This window comes from Phodopus roborovskii, unplaced genomic scaffold, assembly GCF_943737965.1.
Source record: "Phodopus roborovskii unplaced genomic scaffold, PHOROB, whole genome shotgun sequence".
NCBI classification, from domain to species: Eukaryota; Metazoa; Chordata; class Mammalia; order Rodentia; family Cricetidae; genus Phodopus; species Phodopus roborovskii.
Genome location: NW_026126618.1, coordinates 9,710,211 through 9,735,002, shown reverse-complemented (window position 1 = coordinate 9,735,002; position 24,792 = coordinate 9,710,211). Strand labels below are relative to the sequence as shown.

The 24,792-nt window shown below is 46.4% G+C and overlaps 1 protein-coding gene across 1 annotated transcript; it reads right to left on the bottom strand.

Annotated features, from left to right (window-relative positions):
- Window positions 1-11,305: 11,305 nt before the first annotated feature.
- Dusp6 (dual specificity phosphatase 6) lies at window positions 11,306-15,809 on the bottom strand. Its single transcript, XM_051206370.1, has 3 exons — window positions 14,758-15,809; window positions 13,862-14,299; window positions 11,306-12,807 (listed from the first exon to the last, which is right to left on the bottom strand). Exons 1-3 carry the CDS (start codon window positions 15,155-15,157, stop codon window positions 12,500-12,502), a joined length of 1,146 nt encoding a protein of 381 aa, XP_051062327.1. The 5' UTR covers window positions 15,158-15,809; the 3' UTR covers window positions 11,306-12,499.
- Window positions 15,810-24,792: the final 8,983 nt, after the last annotated feature.

Sequence of the window (24,792 nt, the reverse complement as noted above, 5' to 3'; positions counted from 1 at the left end):
CATTATCATCATGGCGGCATGCAGACAGATATGGAGCTGGAGAATTAGCCAAGTGTCCTACATCTTGGCTTGTAGGTAACAGGAAGTAGTCTGAGACACTGGGCAGTCAGTATCTCCAGCATATATGAAACCTCAAAGCCGGCTTCCACAGTGACACACTTCCTCCAACAAGACCACACCTACTTCAGCACAGTCACACCCCCTAAGAGCGCCGCTTTCTTTCAAACTTCCACCAAGACTCAGTTTCCTTCAGATGCAGCCTCTTGGTAAGTCACCCATACTTATGCCAGCGCACCATACTGAGAGTACGAAGTAGATTAGGTGGGTTAAAAACATACATCAAGTCAGGTGGGGGGAAAATGGTAGAGGGTATGAGAGGAACTGGAGGGAATGGGGTATGGAATGGATTTGATCAAAACACATATTTGTGTCTGAAATTCTCAAACAATAAATAGATGATGTAAATTCTAACAACCCCCAGGAACACATTGGTGCTTATACATGTGATTCATTAATGTTCACTATGTCCTTATTTGCCTTTGCGTTCTACAAATACCTACTAAGCAACTGCTGTGCACCAGGCACTGTTCTAAAGACAGGTTAATTATGGTATTTATAACAATCTGTTATCACGTTCTGATTTATACTTGAAAGGTTTAGAGAAATTAAGTTTTGCATTAGAGATTTCAGCTCATCCCAGAGATCAGGGGTGTTTGTTTGTTGCTTGTTGTTTTGATTGAGTTTGTTCCTTCTGGGACAAGGTCTGGCTATGTAGCATACAGGGTGCTACTATGATGACAGGTACAGCACTTGATTATGTCTTTAAGTCAGGGTAGGCCTCAAAAACTTAAAAGAAAATTCTTTCTCCTTAAGTCTCACTACTTCCCATCTCGTCCCTTCCTGGGGGGGCGGGGCTTACTAAACTTCATCAAATTGCTAACCTAACCCTAGTTTCCTTTGGAGAACCTGACTGAGGGCTTGTGACCTTTGGATGACCTCAGTCCCACCCTCTATGGTTAGAGCATCTCCAGGCCTCCAGTCTCCACATCAGTGCGCTTTAGTTTTCCTTTGCCCCAGGGCTCTAAAGAGCCTCTCTCATTTACCTTCCCACCCACTCGTCTCTCTAGCCTGTGGGTAGAAAGTGCACCTCCCTCTCTGCCAGTCAGGCTGTTAGGGTTGAAGGTGATTGATTGATTTACAGTTGGCTTTTATCTATTTGTGGGTTTTGTTTTCATTTCACTGTGTGATAAAAAGCCAGACTGCTTTCTCTCTTTAACTTAGACACCAGGAGGAATCCTGCCGCTTTGTGTCCCATTATTAGCTTTGTTTCTGACATGATTATCGGAGTCCCCACACCAGACAATCCGCTTTTCACCTGGCCTGCCCTTAGGCTGAAGGAAATTTCTTGAAAAGTCAGAATCAATAACTAATCATCAGCATCACTAGCATCATCAGATGAAATGTTTCGAAGGAAAAAAAGAAATGAAGAATTAAAAAAAAAAAAAAAAAAGGAACAAAGAGGAATGTCTGGAGCAGTGTGATCAAGCAGCCATCTTCCTCATGTGCCCTTGGAAGAGGAAGCAAGGCCCAGTAGGAATGCCCTGCAATAAAAACTCCCAATTCTGCAACCCAGCAGTGAAAACACCATATTTCAGGCCAGGGAGATGGCTCTGTAAGTAAGGCACTTGCTCTAGAGGACAGGTAACAGAAAGGAAGTAAAGTATGGTTATGGGAGAATTCTCTAGATTTAATAAACCAGAAGGAATGTACTTAACAAATTTTGTGAAGCTTTCAAAATCCTCTAATGTCTCTCCATGGTCTCCAAATTAAATGCATTTCCCATAGGGGTGGGGGTGGGGGCAGCGCCTATTTCTATGTATGTGCGATCTGCTCAGAAATGACATAATCTTCTGTCTGTGATGGTAGTTCCTGGATGCCTTTCCAGATGGGAAACAGAACTGGGTTTCATTTCTCCCATGCCTAGAGAACAAACCATGTGGACCTGCACGTTGAGGGCCATCAAGCAGGAAGTGTTTAGTAAACAGAACTTGTCCTCCATTGATTCTGGGTTTACTTTTAAAAGACACTTATCTCTTGTAAAAGGACTGTTTCCCTTGCCAGTCACCTCTTCCAAAAGGCCTGCAAGAGACACTCCCTGAGGACGTGCAGAAGCCTGGGTCAGCAACCTAGGCATAGAAACAAACATCAATTATCTGCATCTGTACATCATCCCCTTCCTTACAGAACAGTTCTTCTCAGCCTTCCTTTTGCTGCAACCCTTTAATACAGGTCCTCATGTTATGGTGATCATAACATTATTTTCGTTGCTACTTAATAAATTTGCTACTGTTTTGAATCATGATGTAAATATCTGGTATGCAGGATGTCTGATATGCAACCCACAGGTTGAGAACCGCTATTCTAGAGCAACTCAAAACCCTACGAAGGTGTGCACAAATGGGCAAGGCCATGGGTAACACACATACACAGGGAGGCTGCAATGGCTTATCTAGTCCTTGCTTTAAAACATGACTATAATTTCTTCAGTAGCAACTTATGCTTAAAACAACCAAAACACACAATTTTAATAGGAAGACCTTCAAACTCCACATTGTTCAACATTACCATTTTCTAGGTAATGACGCTGAAACTTGCTGTTAGCTCGTGTCAAAGAATTTACAATCACCTGAGTGCCAAGGATGTGACCCAGCCTATCATGCAGGAGGCAGCCCTGGGTTTAGTCCCCTTAGCACTGCATAAAGTGAACATGGTATACCTGTCTGTGATCGTAGCATCTGCCTGGGCTACATGAGATCTTGTGGGGGGGGGGTAAGAAATGGATGAAGAAAAAAGAAAGCAGAGGATAAATTATTTATACTCCTCAGAAATTTGAGACAGACTTAAAAGTAGAAAATTTTAAACAGGCTGTTAGATTAGGCATGTCTGGGTTTAAACCTCAACTCCAACACTAACCAGTGAATTAATCTCTCTCAGCCTCCATTGTGCGTCTTGTAAAATGGAGACACTATGGGAAATGATCTGGAATATTCCACTGGGATTGAACAGTTTTTGTTTCTGGAATCCTCTGATGGACTTGAGTATAGAGCTTCCCAGAAGCCTTCAAGTGTCATAAACCCTTCGCCAGGAGTGTTGCCAGCAGGAAAAATAGTTTCTTATCATCAAGAATAGAAGGAAAAGAAATGACCTAAACAGGCATTGTCACAAACTATCGTATCTCTCATCTCTTCTCTAAGGGGATGATTTATCTTTCCTGGAAGTCATTGCTTTTCCCAAAGTGGCTTTCCTTCTACTCCACCTGCTTTACCTATAAGCTCCCAAATTCTATGCTCTACCTTGAGTTGCATTCAAATGTGAACACAACAGGGCAGGGGGATCTCTGTGAGTTCAAGGATAGCCTGGTCTACACAGTTTCCTGATCAAGACATTTTGGGATGGGGGTGGGGGGAATGGAGGGGATGGGGGCGGTGTTTAAGTTATTTCATTTCAAATTGCTGGATTTCTGCTCCCTTGTCTGAAAGATGAAGAGGTAACATCGCTGTAAAATCTACCTCAGCGCTACAGGAATACCTCGGGGTTAAGAGCTCATACGGACAGAACCGACCAGAGTTTGGGTCCTACCACCCATGTCAGCCAGTTCACCGCCACCTGTAGCTAAAGGCGATCTGACACATTGCTTTCGCCTTTTTGGCCTTTGCTCTCACACAGCATATCTCAGCCCCTGCATATGCATACATGTAATGTTAAAAAAAGAAAAAAAATAATCTTTAATAAACAAAGCAAACAAACAGTCCTTAGCCGGGTGGCGGCAGTACACATCTTTAATCCTAGCACTCGGGAGGCAGGGGCAGGTGGATCTCTCTGAGTTCAAGGCCATCCTCGTCTACAGAATGAGTTCCAGGACATCCAGGACTACACAGAGAAACCCTGTCTTGTAAAGCCAAAAGCAAACAAAAACCAAAGCCCCAAAAACCTACCTCAGATAACAGTTGAGCCCGCTTTAATAGTAATAGCACAATGTATGTAGTCTTCAGTGAACTAAGGCATGGAATGTAGCACAGAGACAGAGCTCTTGCCTGATGAGCGCAGGACCAGAGGGAGGTCCCAAACCACAGAAGCTGTGGTGGGAAATGAATGGCTTTGTGATTTCTCATCTTTTGCCACGATTTTGCATTTATCCACATAGTAGACAGAGATCTCACGAACCTGTGAATCCCCACCATATTTTTTCCTGGATCTCTTTTTGTGGGGAGAGCTAGAATGCTTCTCAGTGGATCACTCAAAGCACCCGAAGCACCCGAAGCACCCGAAGCACCCGAAGCATTGACCTGTTTACATGAATCTTCTCAGTTAGAACCATAACAACACTGCAGGTCTATAGTACTATTATCTCCATTCTTTTCTTTCTTTCTCTCTTTCTTTTTCTAGTCTTTTCCTTCTCTGTGACAGGGTTTCTCTGTGTAGCCCTGGCTGTTCTGGAACTCACTCTGTAGACTAGGCTGGCCTGGAACTCACAGGAATCCACCTGCCTCTGCTTTCCACATGCTGGGACTAAAGGTGTGTGCCAACACCACTCAGCCTCTCCGTTCTTTTAAACATGTAAGAATAGGAAAACCTTACGAGGCTAGTAAAGGTTACCCAAGTATCTAGTGATGCAAGTAGTATTTGTACGTGCAAGAAAAACCCAGAGACTGGGCTCTTAACCTTAATACCTCTCATTACTTTAAATCTTTCAATTATTTATATTTACTATTTTTAAAAATCATGGCTCAAGGTCAATATTTATATAAATTTAGCTTTCTGTGCTTTCCAGAACTTTCCCTAAGTACAATGGTTTGTCTGCCCGTCTCATCAATTATCATTTTTCGAATTGCTCTAAGTGATTGACATCAGTTGTATCGTTTACTTTCACTACTGCAGTGGCTGCTTTCATTCCCAAGGTGAAGAGAGACTAAGCTACTTGTCCCAAGGTCCCATGGCACACAGGTGAAAATCTACCCCACAGCTATGACCTCGTCATAGCTAGGCTACACAGCAGGATACTATCTAAAATAAACAGACCAACTATATTCACTGTTGAAATGGATACAGACTAGTGACAATCCTGAAGTGTCCTTACTGAAAGGGCTTGGAAGTAAAAATCTCATTGGAACTGGAAAAAAGAAAAAAAGATGTGTTTTCAGGTGATCACAGAGTTGTATTCTATTTTCATAGGAAGGGCACACATTTTTAAATCATGCCCCAGTGCTGCTGAAAGCTGCAGGTGAACTTTATGAGGGGAAATGAAAAGGATAGCTACCATGCCTTGCTTGAGGATATATGACAGCTGTGAATGGTGGGAGCATATTTGTGCACCGGTTTGCTTACTGTTTCCCCAAAATGACTAAAATGTCCATAAAGTGAAACTTCAAATCTATAGAGACATCCAGAGTTCCTGGCCATTGACTTGCCAATCTGATGAGACTAACCCTGAAGTAGGTCTCACAGAGCTTGTGTGAGGGCGTTGACAGCCACCCACAGTGGCGTCAGCTGCACAATAATGGCCTGTGTAGAAAAGGACCCACCTCATTCTCCAGAGACCAAGGCCTCCGGGTGGAGACGTGATCCAGGAAAAGGAGGATGGCATCATTGCAGTCCATTCCCTGAAGAGGTCCATCCGATGTATTGTGGCAGTCACAAAGGCAAGCATAGTCAGGAAGGATGTGAAAAAACAAAATAGCAGTCATACACACACACACACACACACACACACACACACACACACACACACAGAGACGCCAGCTCCTGGAATACCATGTGTAGCGATAGCCACCAAACCTCAAAAAGGTCATAGTGAAACTGGAGTTGTCCAGTGAAGGGAGCTTCAAATGATTAGGGACTGAGAAGAAAGCAAGGGGACCCTTTCAAAACATGCTATCCTAGAAAGACAAAATGTGAGAACTGGCAAGCCAGAGCCCACAGAGTCACCAAGTATTTAAGTATGGTGCACAGAAACGGAGACACCAGATCAGGACAATTAAAATCAAGTGCTTGCAGAACAATTCATGTTTTCATGTCCCTTTCTAAAGGGCAAGAGATGAATTATGACGAAGTCTAACTCTAAGACCATCCATAGCTGCGAGCTATAACCGTGTGAGATCATAGCTAAGCTATGTGTGTTCAGTTCTTGGAAATACATGTTCCACGTTAGCAAGTTCCCTTTCATATGGTTCTTGAGACACACGTGTTTCATACATGGCACATCTGGGTAATCCCCAACCTTGACATTCTAAAATAAATAAACAGATAAACATTACCCAAAATGACAGCTACACTAACCCATTGCACCTGCTCTCTAGCAAACGGCCCTCGTCCATCAAAAGGTGTGTTCTGATGTCCCCTTCTGAACTTGCATTCAGAAGCGACCCCTGAGACTAGGTGGTGAAATGTAATGCAGCGTCCCCTTGTGCTCTCCCTGGGATTTTATCCCTGGAATCTAGTCTAGTCACCCTACTGTGAGGAAAACTGGGTCATGCGGAAAACAGCCAAAGTTGCAGGCTTCAGCTGCCATGTAACTGAGTGGCATGTCTTAGGGTTGGGTCCTCTGGGACTGCAGGTGAACCTCATCTTTCTTTTCCCCCTCCCTTCAGTGTACGTTATAGGAATTAAGCTGAAACCAATAAAACGTAATCAATGTGTGGCTGATGAAACAGCTCTGTGGGTGAAGCTCTTGCCTTAGGAGTATGAGGGCCTGAGTATGATCCCCGGAACTCACAAGCCAGGTATGGTAGTGTGGTTATCCCAGTGCTGGAGAGACAGAGAGAGAGAGAGAGACAGGAAGGGTGGAGGGACCTGAGGACTAACACCCAACATTGATTTCTGTCTGCTGTGAACAACTGCATGTACATACAGATATGTATACGCACACACAAAGTAGTCAATATGGACTCGTGTACATACACATATGTATTATATATCTACACACTAAGCAGTCAACACGGATTTGGCATATAGCTAAGTAGTAGAGTAGCTTGCTTAATTTGCCAAAGACCCTGGGTTCAACCCCCAGTACAGCTAAAGTATTTTAAGATTTTTTTTTTTTTTTCTGGGCAGTGCATACCTTATTCCCAGCACTCAGGAAGCAGAGGCAGGTGGATCGCTAAGATCAAGGTCAGCCTCTGGTCTACAAAGCTAGTTACAGGATAGTCGAGACTACAAAGAGAAACCCTGCCTCAGAAGAAAAATTAAAGTGTTTTTTAATTTCTAAAAATTATTAAAAAATTTAGATTTTTTTTTCTCCAAAAGCCAGAAAGGGACAATTCTAACAGAAAAAAGGGTCAGTAAAGTTTGTTGTTGCTGTTGTTAATTTTCTAGGTGTCTTTCATGGTGTCATTACCAAAGAATGCGTAGTACTTCATTTTCCCTGTGCCTTTGAGATTTCGCCTTATGAAAACAGTGATTCGAAGCTTTTCTGTCACACACCTTCTCTACTTTGTCCAGGTAAGTTGCTGGGTCAAGCTCAGTCAAACTGCATAGGTGTAGGCTATTCATCCTGTCCTCTGTAAACATTAACGTGCAGGCTATAAAATGATGTTTTCATGACTGAAACAAAGCAGAGCATACAAGGCGTCCGTTTGTCTTCAGAGGGCCCTGTGATTTGGGGCATTCAGAGAAAGGCACAGTGACACTGGAGGTGTGGCCTTGCCTTTGGCCTTTGAGGGTGCCAGTCAGTCTTTGGCTGCCCTTTATTTCGCCTGGTTTCATCAAACCTGCTCACATCAAGGGCTGAGTAAATATTTGTGAACTGTTTGAACTTTGTCCCGTGCCCTTCAATTCTCTTTGGACTTTAAAGACATTTTAAAGATTCGCCTCCCCAAACTGGACCCACTCAGAGCCAATTGCCAAGTGAGCTCTGAGGATCTGAGGAGCGAGGGTGTCTGCATGTGTGGAGCTGCAATATCAATTCACTACTAAAGCAGTCCTTGTACCGCAGCTCAAGGTCTGTGCCCTGGTTTTCCAAGGGCTTTGCAAGGATTTTGTCCTCCACCCAGCCACCACGGGATCTGTTCTTTCATGTACTTCTCCACCCACCCCATCTCCCACACTTGCTAATTCTCTGGCTGGTTGCCTCTTGCTCAGCAGACCCCCATCTCTTGCCTTTCCTCCACCCTGACTCCCTCTCACAATTCCTTCCAGAAGCACCCAGGCCGAGGAGGTGAGCAGCTCTCAGAAGTCTCCCTCCCCTGACAGAGGAGTGTGAGCAAGGGTCAGGGCCAGGTCCCACAGTGCTAGCTGAGCGAGCCTTAGGAACATCAGTTTTGTAATCTATGTGCTAATCGGCCCAGGGTTGGGCAACTTCTCTCTCTCTGGAGAGGAAGGAAAGAAGCCTCCAGATGAACTGACACATCTCTGGAGGCACACAGCAGCTTGGCCTTTCATGATTTGGCTGTGGCATCCAGGCCGTGTAACCTTTGATTCCTCCACTTCCTGGGCTGTAAAACGGAGGCGCCACTTCCTGCCCAGCATCACGAGATGTTGTAAAGAGCGGCAAATCCTGATGAAGAGCAGTTTGCAGCAGACAGGGCCTCAAAGGTCAGTTCTAAAAGGTAACAATAGTTAGGGAACAGAAGGCAGATGGGAAAGAGAGAGAGAGATTCCCCAGTACAGCACCAGATGCCTCATACAGGTGGATTTAAATGTCCCTGAGCTCTCACTGACTCAGTTTCCTTTTTGAGAGAGAACAATGATAAAGTCTAGCTCGCAGAGTCATTCTGAGGACTAAATGTGGCATTGCTCACGGTGTATAGTATGTGGTACCCATCATAGACAGTTTCACACACCCTTTTCATTGTGTCCTTAAACAAGTCTCTCCAACCCTGCCAAAAGATGCTGGAATGATAGATAACAAAACAAAAAGCCTCAGTGGAGCTGAGAGCCTTGCTTAGGGTCACTGCTCTCAGTAGTGAGAGAACACCTCCCAATTTTAAGGTCCTTACAAATCCCTGTTTTCATTCCTCTGAAGACTGTTGGAATTTTTATCCTCAGACAACCCTCCCCAATTCCTCTTTTAACCCTAAAACCTGTTCGTACCATTAACTGCTGCATGCCCTGAGCTTTCCGAAGCATCCACAAAACCTGCAAACAACCTCCTCTCCCCCAGGACCAGCCCCCACCACCCTCACAACACAAGGAGAGACAGGTAGCTTTTTCTCCCAGACCGGAGGAGGATGGCACTAATGGGGACAGCAAGCGAAGGAGCCCGGAGAGCCACAGCTGCTGGCAAAGGTTGCCCTAGTAACGGTGAGGGTTCCATTCAGGAAAGCAGCCCAACTCTGAGAAGGAAAATGATAGCCTTCGCTTGGCTCCTCGCGAGCACAAAGAAGCCTACAGAGTATCCGGGGAGCAGAAGAGGCACAGGCAGGGCGAGGTGAGGGCCCGTGCTGTCAGTTACAACCTCCCACCTTTCAGAGGAGCGACAGAAGAAAAGCACAGAGCACTGCATCTTTCTGGCCTGTGTGAAGCCTAAAAATCACCCTTTTAACATGAACCCTTTTGTGGGAATAGAGGAAGCAGGCAACCCTCTGTCCACCAGCCTTACGAAACAATATGCCAGGAGGGGGAGAAACCCCAAACACTGCAATTTATGGGGGCCCTAAATTCTGCCTGCTCTCTCTCCTTGCTCAGCCTGGTGACAAAGACCATTTGCTCCCGATGTATTGGAAACTTCTTTTGGTCACAGCTTGAGCCGCTCCAAGGGTGCCCCCTCTCCTGAAACCACTCTCAGACATTTGCTGAATGGGCCAGGCTCAATTAATGCTCCCTCCACAGGTTCCACTCACACTGTGACCCTGCATGGCTTCCTGCTATTCATATGTGTTACTTCCCCTTTGTGGTAATGGCTTGTGGCACTGGGCCAGAAAACATTATTAATTTCAGAAGTGGCCTGACAAACAACAAACCCACAGAGAAACAAGAGGAAGTGCTGAGGAGGCCAGCTGTCGGCTGGAGCCCAGCAGTAGGAACTCAGTGTCTGCAAGTTCTGAGAGGAATAGGGATGATGATCCATCCACAAGGGGAAATGCTCTAAAATTACCCACAGTGCCCCCCCTCCCGCCCCACCTCCCTCCATGGAAAAGAAAGAAAAAAGAAGAAAGAAATCAGAGAAAAGAAGGAATGAAAGCATTCGGCTACTTGAGCTGCAGCTGGACAGGAAACTCTGCTTGCAAATCCCTACTTTGAACAGGCAGTTTAGGGAATGCCAGGAACGGAAACTCTTGAGAACCGGATTAACGGGAGCCAAGTTGAACTACCATCCATTTCTGCTTTCTGGGTTCCTGCTGACTTGGGACACCCAAAGAGGAGCCTGACTTGGTTATTTTCCTGCAGCTTGGTTTTTGTACTTAGTCACTTGAAAAGAATCACTCCCAGGCAGGTTGACACAGTTCCTTATAGAATGAAAGCCATTTGCCAGTGGCATGTAGACTGCCAAGTCGCCCTGACAGAAGTCTCCCGTGTGGCCCCTGTCAAAAGCTCACTTTCCGGTTTCAAAACGACCAAGTTCAGGTATGAGATTCCAAAATACATATGCTAGCACTTTTGATTCCAACACGCAAGCCCTTTACCTGTGGTTTACATTCTTCCAAACTCAGAAAAGGGTTTGCCATGATGCCCAGCCTTTGGCTCAGAAGGAAACTTCAAACAACCCATAATGGAGGTTTAGTGGGGACTTCTGGCCTACATCTAATACAACAATAGCAGTCGGGAGTTGGGAGAGCATGATTTCTTCCTAAGTAAGCATCCAAACACATCAAACCCCTTGCAAGTCCACATACTATTAGAATGTCATGTACTTGAAAGAGGGAAGGAGGCCCATTTTAGCTTGTGCTAGGATAACTTTACAGTAGAACCAGACAACCTGGATTAAAAAAAAAAGAAGATTATCTCTATTTCCTTCCTGGCATGCCAAAGGAGTATGGAGTAGAGGACCCTGCAGGACAAAGGACATGTGGCTGACATTATCCCAACACAGCCTTCTTTTGGCAGTTTATAGATAGCCAAACCTTACAAAAAGGGACATAGTGTGGACTTCATTTTTTCAGGGTGAGGGAAATATCAAGTCTGAGCTACTTGTAAGCATTATCTATGCATGTACCCTATGAGGCCTTCCTGGTAAGTGAAGTTAATTTCATGGACTATGTCTGAAAAACATTAGTAATAACCTTGCCTTGGCTATTCATTACTATAAGCTGTGTCAGTCAATGCATTTGTTACTTCATGTGCTAAGGAGACATGTAAAAATAAAAACACATTCAATAGCCAAAATAGTCATTTATTAATAATTTAAGGTTTTACATTCTTATAAATTCCAGCTCAAAACTTTACACCCGGAACATCATGGAGCAACTTAACTCTTCCTTCTCCACGGCCCGATGCATCCCACCTATCAAATGGGTACCCATGCTCACACACACATAGACACACACTTCCAGTTTTGTATAATTTTTCTTAAAGGAAAGAAACCAACCATGAGTATTGCATTTGAGGTGACACTCCCTGAAGAATTTTGTACAGAGGTAATAGACTGTTTAGCACAGCTGAAGTTAAAAAAAAAAAGTGAACCCACAATTTTGGTGTCTTTCCCAGATTCACCCTCCCCCTTGAGTCAATGTAAGCCAAATATTTACAAAGGTAAGGCAGAGTCGAAGTACATTAAGGGGGGGGGGGGAATCACAAGATATATGAAGAGACCCAAGACTGCACCGTAACAAAGTCTTAATGGTAATAATATCCATGAAAAGGTCATCAGGATTGGTACAATAAGGTCAAGCATGCTGCAAATATACCCTTTGGATTAGAGAAGAGCACGACTTTCCTTATTTTTTTTTTTTTTATTTTTCCTTTAGTTTTAAGAAGTGGCACACTGCTCTTTCTCTCCCTTTGGACTTCGTTTATACCATACCCAAAGATAAAAACAAACACAAGCCAAACGAACACCGTCAAGTGATTGAAGATCAAATATTTACAATAATCAAATAAGAGTTATCAGTTTTGTTTTTCTTTTCCAAACTGATACCACAAATACAGAGCTAAAATCTTTGGCTCCACTATATGCAAAGTTGAGTCAGTCTTCACTGAAGACAATACATAGTTCCAGATGCAACAGGAAACAGCCATACAAGGCCCTAAAGAACACATGCCCCTACCCTACTTCTTGGTCCTCTTTATCTGGATGGATGTCCAGTCCCTGCTTGGGTAGGCTGGGGGTACGGGAGCAAACCCATTGCCTGGACCTAGACAGCATGTCCAGTCCTTCCAAAGAGGATGGAGCAAATCTCTCCCTCTGTAATAACCAATTTTGCACTTGGCAACCTTGTCTAATACAGACAGCTGGTGACATTTTGACACCGGGGGCCACACACAAAGAAAGCAGCCTGCTTGTTGCTGCCCAAGAGAAACTGCTGCAGGAACAGGAACACTCCCAGCTAGGTAAGTTGGGTGCCTTTCACGTAGACTGCAGCGAGTCCACCTGGTAGACATTCTGGTTGGAGGGAGCAGTGAAGTAGAGCTGCTGTGCCGGAACACGGTTGTCACAGGGGCTGCTGAGTCCCAGTGTCCTTTCAAAGTCAAGCAACTGGCCCATGAAGTTGAAGTTGGGTGAGATGTTGGACTTCTTCATCTTGACAATGTCATAAGCATCGTTCATGGACAGGTTGAGCTTCTGCATGAGGTAAGCAACCGTCACTGTGACAGAGCGGCTGATGCCTGCCAAGCAATGCACCAAGACACCACAGTTTTTGCCTCGGGCTTCATCTGTGAACACAAAAAGAAAGGCAAGATCTCACTAAACTGAAAAAACAAACAAAACAGAAACCACCCTCTGCCAATGCTCTGCTAAAGCACGAATTAAGAGTATGAAAACCAACTAAGAGTATGAAAAACAACCGTGTTGTATGGCAGTTGAGCCCTGAAGGCAGCAGAAAATGTGTAACTGATATAAACATGTACACTGAACACAATGACATAGTTCAGATATTTCCTACAAAGAGAGCGTTTTGTATTAAGTTTCTACCAACAAAAATCTCCTTAATGTGGACATTCTTTGCCTCAGCACACGAATACCAGAAATCCTGCAATATGGTCCTGAATGCCTCTCATACAGAGAAGCAGACAGCAGCAAGGGTCTATTAAATTATTCTCCAACTGTTGTGCAGCTTAACAATGGAGGTATTCAGGCATTTTAAAAGAGAGGGAAGTCACAGGGGACAGCCATTAGGAGGAACAGGATGTCTACATGGCCTGAAAATGAGTTCCTTTGTAATAGGAAATGCACTACAAAGCCTGGAGATTCGCTTCTCTTAGGCTGCTAGCCCACAGTTCTTCCTGCTAGAGATCAGGTTACCCAGAGTCTCACAGTTACCAGCATGCACACTGCAGTATCATTCAACCCGGTAACATTTTAGTATTCACACTGCTTTCCAACAACTAACTTGTGTGTCCTAAAATAACTCCTGGGTCCTTTTCTAAAAATTATAAAGCAAGATTCAGACTCTTGTCTATAAGGGAAGTGCTTCTACTTAGCTCTCTCTTCGTTCTCACACCCTTGAGACATGGAAACACACACACACACAGATTGGTAACAGCAAAAGTACGAATTAAATGGTTCAAGAAAATGTTTCACAGTTCCATGATCTGCTATGTTAACCCCCCCTCCCCCCGCCCTTCAGGGAAACCAGAATTTAAAAAAAAAAAAAAAAAAAAAAAAAGAACGCTCTAGGAACAGTAGAGACCTGCAGCCCCAGCAAATAGCTTGCAGGGGAACAGATTAACATCTTCAACTCAATGAATGACTGTAAATTAGCCTCACCTATGAAAGAGATGGCCTCAGGGAAAAATTGGGACAGGTTTTGGCTCCAGTGATCCGAAATAGGGATTTGCTTGTATTTGAACTCCCCCGCATTCTCAAAGAGGTTGGGCAAATTGGGGGTGACATTCAAGATGTACTTGATGCCAAACTCCTCCAACACGTCCAAATTGGTGGAGTCCTTGGCACAGCCCAGGTAAAGGAAGGGCAAAATCTCCACCGGGAAGGAAGGCTGGCTGTTGGACAGTGGACTGCCGTCCGAATCCGTTGCACTGTTGGGGTCTCGGTCAAGGTCAGACTCAATGTCCGAGGAAGAGTCGGAGCTGATCCGCAGGCCCCCGAGCCCTAGCACTGGCAAGGGCGGGGAGCTGCTGCTGCACGAGCCGTCTAGATTGGTCTCGCAGTGCAGGGAGAACTCGGCCTGGAACTTACTGAAGCCACCTGCCAGAACAAGAAAAGCAATCTTGTAACCAGAGATGCTGTAGTAATTTTCAGCCTGTGAGAACTGCAGCTGGGTGCAGGAAACACTACAGGCAGGCACCCAAGGAACCTCCTGCAGTCCTAATAGAAACACCTTTAGGAACATAACCGGCCGCTTCCCCCAGGGAAGCCTTAATTCATCTGAATCCGGAAATGCACAAAATGATAACTTTTCCTAATACTTCGACCCCCAACCACCTCCCCAGTCTTCCGAGTCTTAATTTGAAATCGAACCAAAGAAAAGGGAGGGGGAGGTAGAGGTGCCTGGTTATTTAGAACCCTTGGGGGAGGGGGTGACCAGAAAGGAAGCTACCACGCTGGCCCAGCTCCCCTAAGCCGAACGCACGCGGTGGTCCCTACCTCGCTTCCCCACCCCGCAACCCTACCCGCGAGCGCTGCGCCCGCGGTGCACAACGTACCTTCTAGGTAGAACGCCCGGCAGCCCTCGTCTTTGAGTTTCTTGAGCAGAAGCCCGAGGACCGACTCGCCACCTGTGTTCTCATTCCAGTCGCTGCTGTTCTCGTCGTAGAGCACTACGGTGTCGGTGCCGCAGCGCCTGGTAAAGCGGTCCCGGTCCTCGCAGCGCGTGAAGAGCGCGCGCACGGGCAGGTTGCCCTTCTGCAGACGCCGCAGCATGATGCCCGGGATGGCCACGTTGATGGCCGATTCGATGTGCGACGACTCGTACAGCTCCTGAGGTCGGCAGTCCATCAGCAGCAGCCGTTCGTTGCCCAGCTCCAGCTGCTCGTTGAGCCACGCCACCGTCTTGCTGATCGCCATTTCCGACGCGAAGGGCACGGGTCTGAGCGTATCTATCATGGGGGTCGAGCTGCAGGAGAAGGCGGGGTGCCTAGCAGACGCCCCTCGAGGCAGGCATAGGCCGAGCACGCTGCGCGAAGCTGCCGCTCTCGGAGCGGAGTTCGGTTGTGCCTCGCCTTTCCCAAGCCGAGACTAGCGGTTAAGGAAGGCGACACAGGAGCCAAGTCGGTGGTCCCTCTGCACCGGGCTGCAGGGATCACGCTTGGAGTCAGCGAATCTCTCTGAATGAAGGTGCCCAGGTTTGTTCCTCCTCAGTGAACGAACTCCAATTAATTCGGACTCCGTGCCACTGAGAGGAGAAAAAGAAAAGAAAACAAAACAAAACAAAAAATGTCTAGCGGCTCCTAATCCTTCCCTGTGAGGCTGCACCTCAGATCCAACCCGGTTGGATTCTAGACTCGGTGTGCTCACAGTCCCTAGGACTCGGCGAGAGCACACCCCCTGCGCGAGGCAGCTCCTCAATGGATACAAACAGCCAACGTCTCAATGGATACATTCTCTCGGCCAGCCAATGAGCGCGCTGCGGAAGGGGCTGTTGCCGTGGGGACGGGCCGGCTGGAACAGGTTGTGTTGATGAATTGTTAATGAGTTTGTCATTCACAAAAACGGAAAGGAATTTCCGCTCCGGATAAGCCCCAGTGCAAACAAGCTGCCACTGCGGGCTCGGCGGGAGGAAGGAGAAAGAAGAGGAGGCGGCGGTGGTGGTGGAGGAGGAGGAGCAGGCCAGATAAACCAGGGCACTTCAGTTGTCTCGTGTTTCCTTCTGTTGAGAGTTCGCACTTCGCGTCGGACTCTTTGCAATTAACGAGCACAAAAGCCCTTTTTCCGCGACGCTTGCGCTCTCAAGCTAGCTTTAATAAAAGTTGGTGGGTCCCCGTCCCCTTTGTGTTTATCCCCTTACAACTCCGGACCCGCCACAGCCCCTCTCCCCGTCCTCCTTGAGATCGTGTGTGGCATTTGTTTGGCTCTTTTATTAAAAAGTCTAGTTGTTTGTTCTGATGTTCTTTTAGCCGAGGCTGTGTTGGGGCTGGTGAGCTGCCTGGGCTTTAGTGACCCGACGAAGTGTTAAATGCTAATCCAACATCTTTCGAAACAAACTGGGGTTTTGTTGAGACATTTTAAGGCAACTAAGCAAACAAGCGTTTGGTTGTCCAGAAAACCAGAAGCTCTCCAACCACAGGTATTCTCAACTTTTTTTTTTGGGGGGGGGGGCTAGCCCTACACTTTTCTTTTGCTCTGGTGTTCCGGTCCCACCGAGCCCGGGGAGTCGTGCTCCTGTAATGATTTGGGGCCGGGAGCGGGAGTTTGCCTTCTAAGAGGAACCGGTCTGGCCAGGCAGCCTGGGCAGGACGTCTGGGACGCCTGGCTTCACCGACGATCCCCGCAACCGGGGAGACGCGGCGAAGGCCTCCCGCAAGACCTGCAGGCTGCGGGGACTCGAGTGAAGACGCCGACCGGCTGCTGTGGACACCGAGGCCGGCGCCCACTCTCCCCTTGGTTCCTGCGGTGCCGGAGCCCCGCACAGAGCTCTCTAGAAGCTCCGAACGCGCTTGCGCGCTGCTCTTCTGGCCACAGCCCCGGTGCTCTGGGGGAGGGGGACAGCGCGACCACCCAGTGATCGCCTGTAAAGCCAGCGCGGAACTGTCGCCTCGGGTGAGAACTAGTACAGGTAGAGAGCCAGAACCAGAGGAGTCCGCGTCCGGACCCACTGGTTCCCAAGTTAGGGTGGGGAGTTTCAAGGACAACCTCCGCTGCCCGTACCACCCGCAGGCAACTGAGGACGGAGGCGGCGCGGCTCCGGAGCCGGATGGAGGCGTGGCCGGCGGGGACGGCGACGAGGGCGCATTCCCGGCGCGCACAGCTCTATTGTTATATAAAAGTACCGAGGCCGCCCCTCCCGGACGGAAAACCACCTGTGTGCGGCGGCGGCGGGCCCTGCGGAAGGCGCGGGTCCCGATCCGGTCTGCCCTCCCGGCCCCACCGAAAGGAACCGCTCATTGTCCGGCCGCAGTCGGGAGGCGGAAGCGCGGGCTGCAGCCCTTCCCGAATCCGGGGCGCGGAGGGCGCCTAAGGTCACCAGGACTCCCCAGCCCGGCGCCTTGCATCCCGGTCCTACCTGCTGTCGCCCGCAAGGCAATTTGCATTTTGAATCACCCTCCTCCGGGGTTTGGGAAATGTGGGCTAAACGGGGCAACTTCAAGGTCCAAGTTGCCAATTTTGGAGCACTCCCGCAGGCAGGCGCTGCAGGAGGAGCGTTTTGATGAAAATGGGGGTGCCTCTATCTTCTCTCCGCGCCTTTTTTGGGCTGCGCTGGGAACAAAACGCCCATAATTCACTGGATGGCTTCCAATTCCCGCTGGGGTAGGCCTGCTCTGCAGCTGACGCCCCCGGATCCTTCCCCATGTGGTACAGGCTTCCCCACCCCGAGACGTTTCAGTCGGTGGGGACCAACGGAGGACAGTGGGATGCTCTGCCACGAGAACGTGGAGGAAGAGTCTCAACCTCAGAACAGGAGAGGGAAGGACGTTGAGTTTCTTTTTACCAAATTTTAAAGAGAAGCTCCCCGGTAATGCCTTGGCACGCGTACCAGTGTTTCTGGGTTCGAGTTATCGCCCACTTCCTCCAAGAAATGAGACCGTTTCAATCTAATTGTACCCTGTTACATTTTTTTCTCCTCGTCGTCCTAGTATTTTGTAGGGCCGCTGTAATATTAAATGGACACAATGAAATACGTGGTGATGGTGTGCTGTTAGCTGGTGTATTTATATGTTCTGGGCTAACCTATAAGATGGTTTAGGAGGTTTTTTTTGGGGGGGGGGCAGTTATTTTCTGACCCAAACAGTCCCTTTGAAGCCTGCCTGGTTTCTCAACTTGCAGCCATTCCCTAGGAGAACTGCCCAAACCAGTTTTAATTCACTCCAGTTCAATAAAACAGGAGATGTCCAGGCTCAAATGCTACCTTCGCGATGTTAGGTGGGTGAATCCAGACAGTGTCTTACTTCTTGCTGCTGCCTTTTAACATTTTTGCTTCGTTACCCCACACCAAGACAAATGAAATGGTGTGTGTGGAACAGTACTTACTACAGGGCAGGCACGGCCTTGTTTCTGTCCACCTGAGTAATGTTGGACAGTCTTCAGAAAAGTTAACACAAACTCGATAACGGAGATTCAGGAACTGGCCTGAAGCTATCTGGTGACAAAGAATGTGCTCAAGACTTGAGGTCAGACCCAAGGTGACCAGGTCCAAAGATCATTAAGCTCCCATTTCCTGCTAAGACGCACAAGACTTGACGTTTCTAAGTTGAGCCTTTGGGATTTTGCCCACTTTCTGTTGTACACACTTCACAAATGTCAAGGGAGGTTAAGGTAATTCTTCGCCCTTCTACACTCCAGTGCTTTTCTTGGCTAGTTAAGCATTCCCAAAGTGAACTACATTCTTTTCTTCCTTGGGGTATGTGTCATAGATTCTAACCCTCACAGGTACAGTTGCTTATCTGGTAGCATGGACCTGGGGTTCGGATCTTATTTCTAGCCCTTTCCAATACTGAGGCAGGACCACTCAGTATCTGCTGAACTCTTCATTTCTTCACTCCAGATTCCAGCAAAGCAGTGTGAATGAAATTGGAAAGAATAGCTCGGTAAAGGGCTTACTTTTCTTACAACTGTGAGGTCCTGAGTTTAATTCCCAGAACCCATGTATTGTTGTCATTTGTTTGTTTGTTTGTTTTGAGACAGGATTTCTCTGTATAGCCCTGGCTGTCCTAGAACTGGCTCTGTAAATCAGCCTGGCCTTAAACTCACAGATCTGCCTGCCTCTGTCTTAAGGGTGCTGGGATCAAACTCCATGCTCTACCACCCAGCTAAGAACCCATGCCTTAGAAAAATAAAATATAAAACAACACCTGTAATATTAGGATGAAGGAGGTAGAGATGGGCAGCCTAGTCAGTGAGTTCTAGGCCAGTCTCAAAGAGCAAGGTGAGCTGTAGTTCCAAGGAACATCTCAGATTGTCATCTGGCTCACCTGTGTAGATGTGTAGATGACCTCGAACCCACATACACTCAAAAATAAATTATATATATATATTTTTAGATTAGTAATAGCCTACTTTCCTCTAGCTTACCTTCCCATGGGAACAGAAATAAAATAATTACATACTACCAGGTTAGAAAGTAGAAGTGCTGTGCAGAAAACTAAGCAAGGAAGGGAATGCAGAAATGTATGAAGTTGCAAATACACATATGTGGTGCTTAAAGGACCTTTAGGAATATGTATATTTACTCAAAGGATGATAGAGATAAGAGACAACTCAAAAGTGTAGGGCATGTAGAGGGGTACTCTTAAGTATGACTCCCACACACACATAACCCTTGTGTTACCAGAGATTGCTTGGGAAGCACTCTGGGCCCTTTACAAATTATTTTACTGGAGTCTTGCCGAGTTACACAGGCTGGCCTTAAACTCATTCTATAGCCCACATGGGCTTTGCTTGAACTTGCAGATCTCTTCCTTGGCCTTTGGAGTTTGGAATTACACACTTATTTCTCCAGGCCTTGCGAATATTATGTTGCTTTTTAAATTACTCCTTTATTCTTCCATCCCTTTCTAAAATATCATGCATGTGTAGGAGGCTATTCATTTATTTGTTATAGTGCTGGGAATTGAAACCAGGGCCTCGAATGTGCTAAGTATTCTACCACTGAACCACACCTGCCAACCACAGGAGACTACTTTAAAAAAGCAGAGAAATGCAGAAAATCATCTTGGACTCACTCTGCTAAGCGCAGAGATGCACGGTGATAGTCAACATGAATTGATAACAAAACAGAGAGTCCTCTGCAAAGACTCTATGAGAGATTGTCTAGATTGTCTGAATCTGTGAGCCAACCCTCTTATTTAAGTTTAATTGATGTGGGAAGCCCCAGCCACCTGTGGGCAGCACCATACCCTAGGTCATGAAGTGTATGACTGCAGAAACTGAGCTGAGCATAAGTGACTATGCATGCATTCATCTCTCTCCTCTCTAGCCTGTGAATGGCATGAGGCTAGCTGTTTGAAATTCTTACCTTGACATCCCCCAAGACAATGCACTGTAACTGGAACTGGAAGCTGAAATAAACCCCTCTCTCCCTTGATTTGCTTTCTATGGTCCTTGTTTAGGGGTTGGGGGCAACCCCTAAGCAACCATTGCTGCATGTCTCTAGGTGTTTTACCATAGAAAGCTTTCTGAAAGTTTTTAGTAAGTCTTTTGTTTACAAATTTCCTTTTAGCCCCTGGAGAAGCAGCTTTCCTCTAGCTTACCTTCCTCTAGCAGGAAAATTCCTGCAATGTTGAAGGAGCCCTGGGGCTTCAAGGACCCAGATGAATTAGCATGACCTTTAATCTTCTTGGAGTAATCTCTCTGGATACTCAATGACATTTATTAACACATCATGTGAAAATAGCTAAGCGGATTTTCAACAAACAGGAAGATGGTGTTTTGGAAGCACTGACTTAAAATATAAGCAGGTAATATATTTACAGTTTACTGGAGTGGGGCTCCAAAAAGCAATGGCTTTCAGAGCAGTTAAACCCAAAATGGAATCTCACTCTATTTGAAGAGTACAGTTTGAAATCATCTGATTTAAAATAAAGGTATAAGAGAATGCATGAGATTCATCCTGAGGTCTCTCCTGATGGGGGTCTGAAAAGATAACTAGCTATGCTTTAACAGCAGAGACAGGAACCCAAGAATCCTAAAGGGTCAACAACAGGACACTGATCATATGCACAGAGTTAGAGCTTCAAGTTGCCCCCAGGTACCCTGTAAATGTGCATTACCCTCACTGGTTAATAAAGAAGCTAATTGGCCTATAGCAAGGCAGGATAAAGTTAGGCAGGACAATGCAACTGAAGATGCTGGGATGAAGAAGGGTGCAGAGGAATGGACAGCAGATGCAGGGAGAAGCAAGATGAGCATGCTGTGCTGAGAAAAGGTCGCAAGGTATGTGGTAGAGCGTAGATAAGAAATATGGGTTAATTTAAAATATAAGAGTTACTAGTAGCCAGCCTTAGCTATTGGCCAGCATTTACAACTAATATTGAGTTTCTGAGTGATTAGTTGGGAGCAGCTGGTGGCACAGGAAACCTCTACCTACACCAGGACCAATACCACTAGGGCAACCCATCTGAACTGTGTTTGAAGTCCATTCACTTCTCACCATAATCTTCATGCAGCTGGACTTCACAGAGAAGCAACAGAGCCTGCGTGCAGTGTAATGACTTTCCAGACAGAGGCGGCAATGCCAGTCTCCTGTCCATGGCACATAAAGGGAGGGTGGGTGCCGGAAATTACCCATAAAGAAGATGGTGCCTTCATACCTTGCCGAAAGGATGCTACCGGAGGAGAAAGCAAACTACCATGTGGTGAACTTCGGGTCTTAGCCAGCACAGCAGGCACCATCTGCTTTCCTGAATTTGTTTCCCATCACCCCACACAACGGCAGTTGATTTACCTTCCAGATTCCACAGAGAAGCTGATCTAGAAGATGCTTGTGAAGCTGACAGTCTCTGGCAAGTGGATTTGTTTAAAGATAATGCTAATTTCTGTAGATGGTTTTGTTCTATTCCTTCCATCAGGAAAAGACTCAATTCTCTCCTTTCACCATTTATTTTCACTAAGTAGGGACTATAGAGGGATACAGCTAAGCAGTCACCAGGAAGCCGACTTTTCTCCAATCTCATTTGCTTTCTTCTCGAAAAGAAGTGGCAGCCCCTCCGATGGTGCTCAAAAGTCCCTGCCTATCTCTATCTCTATACTCCTCCTTCTAGCCTCATTCCCAGCATGCACCCTGTGTGCAGAATCCTGAGGATTAGGCTGAGTATTTGCCCCCTGCTTCCTTATATCGACTTTATTGACTATCCTTTCATCTTTATTGGCATGGGTGTGGGCAGCACAGACGGTGTAAGAGAATCTATCACGCAGCATTTCACACTGCCCTGCGTTGCCCTCTACTTTGGAATAATCCCTTGTACACTGTAAAGATTTGTCACTTGAACTGGTTTAATAAAATGATGATGGATCAGTAGCCAGGCAGAAAGTAAAGGTGGGGTGACCAAACTAAAGATGATGGGGAGAAGGGCAGCGTCACATCCAGATAAGCAGAGGGAGCAGAGGATGAACATGACATGCTAATAAAAGCACCACCGTGCGGCAAAGCACAAATAGAAACACGGGTTAATTAAGCGAAAGAGTTAGCTAGTAACAAGCCTGAGCTATCAGCTGAGTGTTTATAAGTAGCATCTGAGTGATTATTAGACAGTGGCTGTGAGACAGAAAAACTCCACTTACATCCCTCAGCAGTCAGTCAGTGGACATGACTGTGTTCAGGCTTTACCTTGGCTTCTTAAATTTAACTCAGAGCCTCCATACCCCACAAAAATACTGGTGAAACCTCCAGATTTCAGTCTAAGCAGTGCTGATCCCGAACATCTGATGGATTCATTACAGCCGTTCGTGTGTGTGTGTGTGTGTGTGTGTGTGTGTGTGTGTGTGTATGTTTATGTTTTGCCTAAAAGTGTGTCTGTATAGGGCAATCAGATCCCCTGGAAGAGGAGTTACAGATGGCTGTGAGCTGCTGGTGTGGGTGCTGAGAATTGAACCTGAGTCCTCTGGAAGAACAGCCAAAGCTCTTAACCACTAAGCCATCTCTCCAGCCCCCCAGAGTCAAGTCTTGATAAATAATGACATAATGCCATGGTTACAGTTTATTTACACCCAGATTTGTACATATTAAATCTATCATAACTTTACTAGTAAGATGGCTCAAGAGGTAAGGTCAGTGAGGGTAAGGGCAGTTGCCCCCAAACTTGACAACCAGAGCTTGATCCCACGTGTTGGAAAGAACTGACCCCTACAAGTTGTCCTCTGACCTCTACATATGGGCCATGGCATACACACCCTACCTCCCCAGTCAATAAATATAAAAAAAATTGATCCGTCATGATAAACATGCAAAACAGGTATACCATCACTTAAGTTTCACAATTGTCAAGTCAGAGAATAAATGTCAGGGAGTCATTTCACATTCCAGCCCCTTAAAGCCCAATCAGGTAAGAGTGTCTGTCACAAGAGTAAGACCCTGTGCAGCATCTTGTGAATTATTTAGTACAATAGCACTGTCTACTTAATTAGTTAAATAGTATTTTTCTGGTCAAGACTAGGAGTTTTGGAGTCAGACTAACCTAGCTTCAGCTACTTCCCAGCATGTGACTCTGAGGGAAATCACGTCATCTCCTTACAGCACCCATTCTCCACCTGTAAAATAATAATACTATTCTACTGGACTACTGCAGTCATTGGGGTAGCAATCCTAAATGGAGAAATCTTCATTGCCTGCTATCTGTTTTCACTAATAACACACACACACACACACACACACACACACACACACACCTCCATAAGTGTTCATTAGCCCTGCCCCAAAGGATCATATAATGAAAAAACACAGTAGCACCAGTTTAACTCTCAGGAATAGGGGAAAACCAATTATTTAAAATTTGAGAGGAAAAATAAAAATTAAGAAGGACGGGCAGCACAAAAAAAAAAAAAAAAAAAAAAAAAAAAAAAACTGTCATTTGCCATGCAAGCCTGGTGACCGGAGTTGAATCTCCAGATATCTATAAAGGTGAAAGGAGAGAAACCAGTTCCAACAAAGGTCTCCCTCTCACCTGTACCTGGGCCATAGCAGGCACCTCCCTAACCCACCCTAATAATAGTAATAACAGTGATACTGATGGCCGGGTGGGTCCCTTCTTCCCATTTCTTTTCATCGCTAAGGCAAGCAGTCCCAAAGCAGACCTTTGTTTTTTCTTTTGAGACGGGACCACAGTAAGTAACCCTGGTTGGCCTGGAACTAGCTATGTATATCACTCTGGCCTCAACTCAACATGGCCTGCTGAGATGAAAGGCGTGCACCACCATGCCTGGCAAAACTTTCTGAGATGTGAAGAAGCCCGAGTAAACCAGCATGGCATGGCGCAAGTTTGGACTGCACTCCAAGGGTCTTCCAGAACACACCTGCTGAAGTGGCAGGTGCTCTGCCCTCCATCGCAGCCAGCTCAGCTGCTCCTCTTACTGTGGACAGGACACTCATTCTACCAGAGAGGGACTGGAAATCTACTGGGTGAGCCAGGGACCCATCATCTCCCGCTACTCTGAGTTTGCATCCCTGATGGGAACACACACTGATAGTGAGTCCGGTATGGAAGGACTCTCATTCTCTGGGAATTTCCACTCTCCTTTTGACTTCGTGCCCTGAGGGACTTTGTCAGATGAAAGGGGACCGGCCGCTCAGAGCTGGATGTGAAGGGCACCCATGTGTGACAGGAAGAAACCTTCCATTTCTGGGTGAGGAAGACTGTGCTACAGCGGACGTTCACAGTCAGCTCGGAGTGAACAATCCACCTGCTCACACAGTTGCTATAGCAACGTTTACATGTGTGTGACTGCAAGATTATTTTTATTAAATGCCTGGCAAGCATCAATCCTTTGGTCTAACGCAAAGAAACCCTGTCTCAAAAATAAATAAATAAACAAACAAGACTCCAGATCAAATCTGACTGCAAATTTGACCTGAAAAATCTGACCCAGAAGCA

Bases quoted from the DNA above. Each gene is read 5' to 3' on its own strand.
- Dusp6 (XM_051206370.1), bottom strand. From the start codon at position 15,157: ATGATAGATACGCTCAGACCCGTGCCCTTCGCGTCGGAAATGGCGATC. The intron at 14,300-14,757 runs GTACGTTGTGCA...TTGTTCTGGCAG, and splicing joins CCGGGCGTTCTACCTAGAAG to GTGGCTTCAGTAAGTTCCAG. The intron at 12,808-13,861 runs GTGAGGCTAATT...TTGTGTTCACAG, and splicing joins TGAGGCCATCTCTTTCATAG to ATGAAGCCCGAGGCAAAAAC.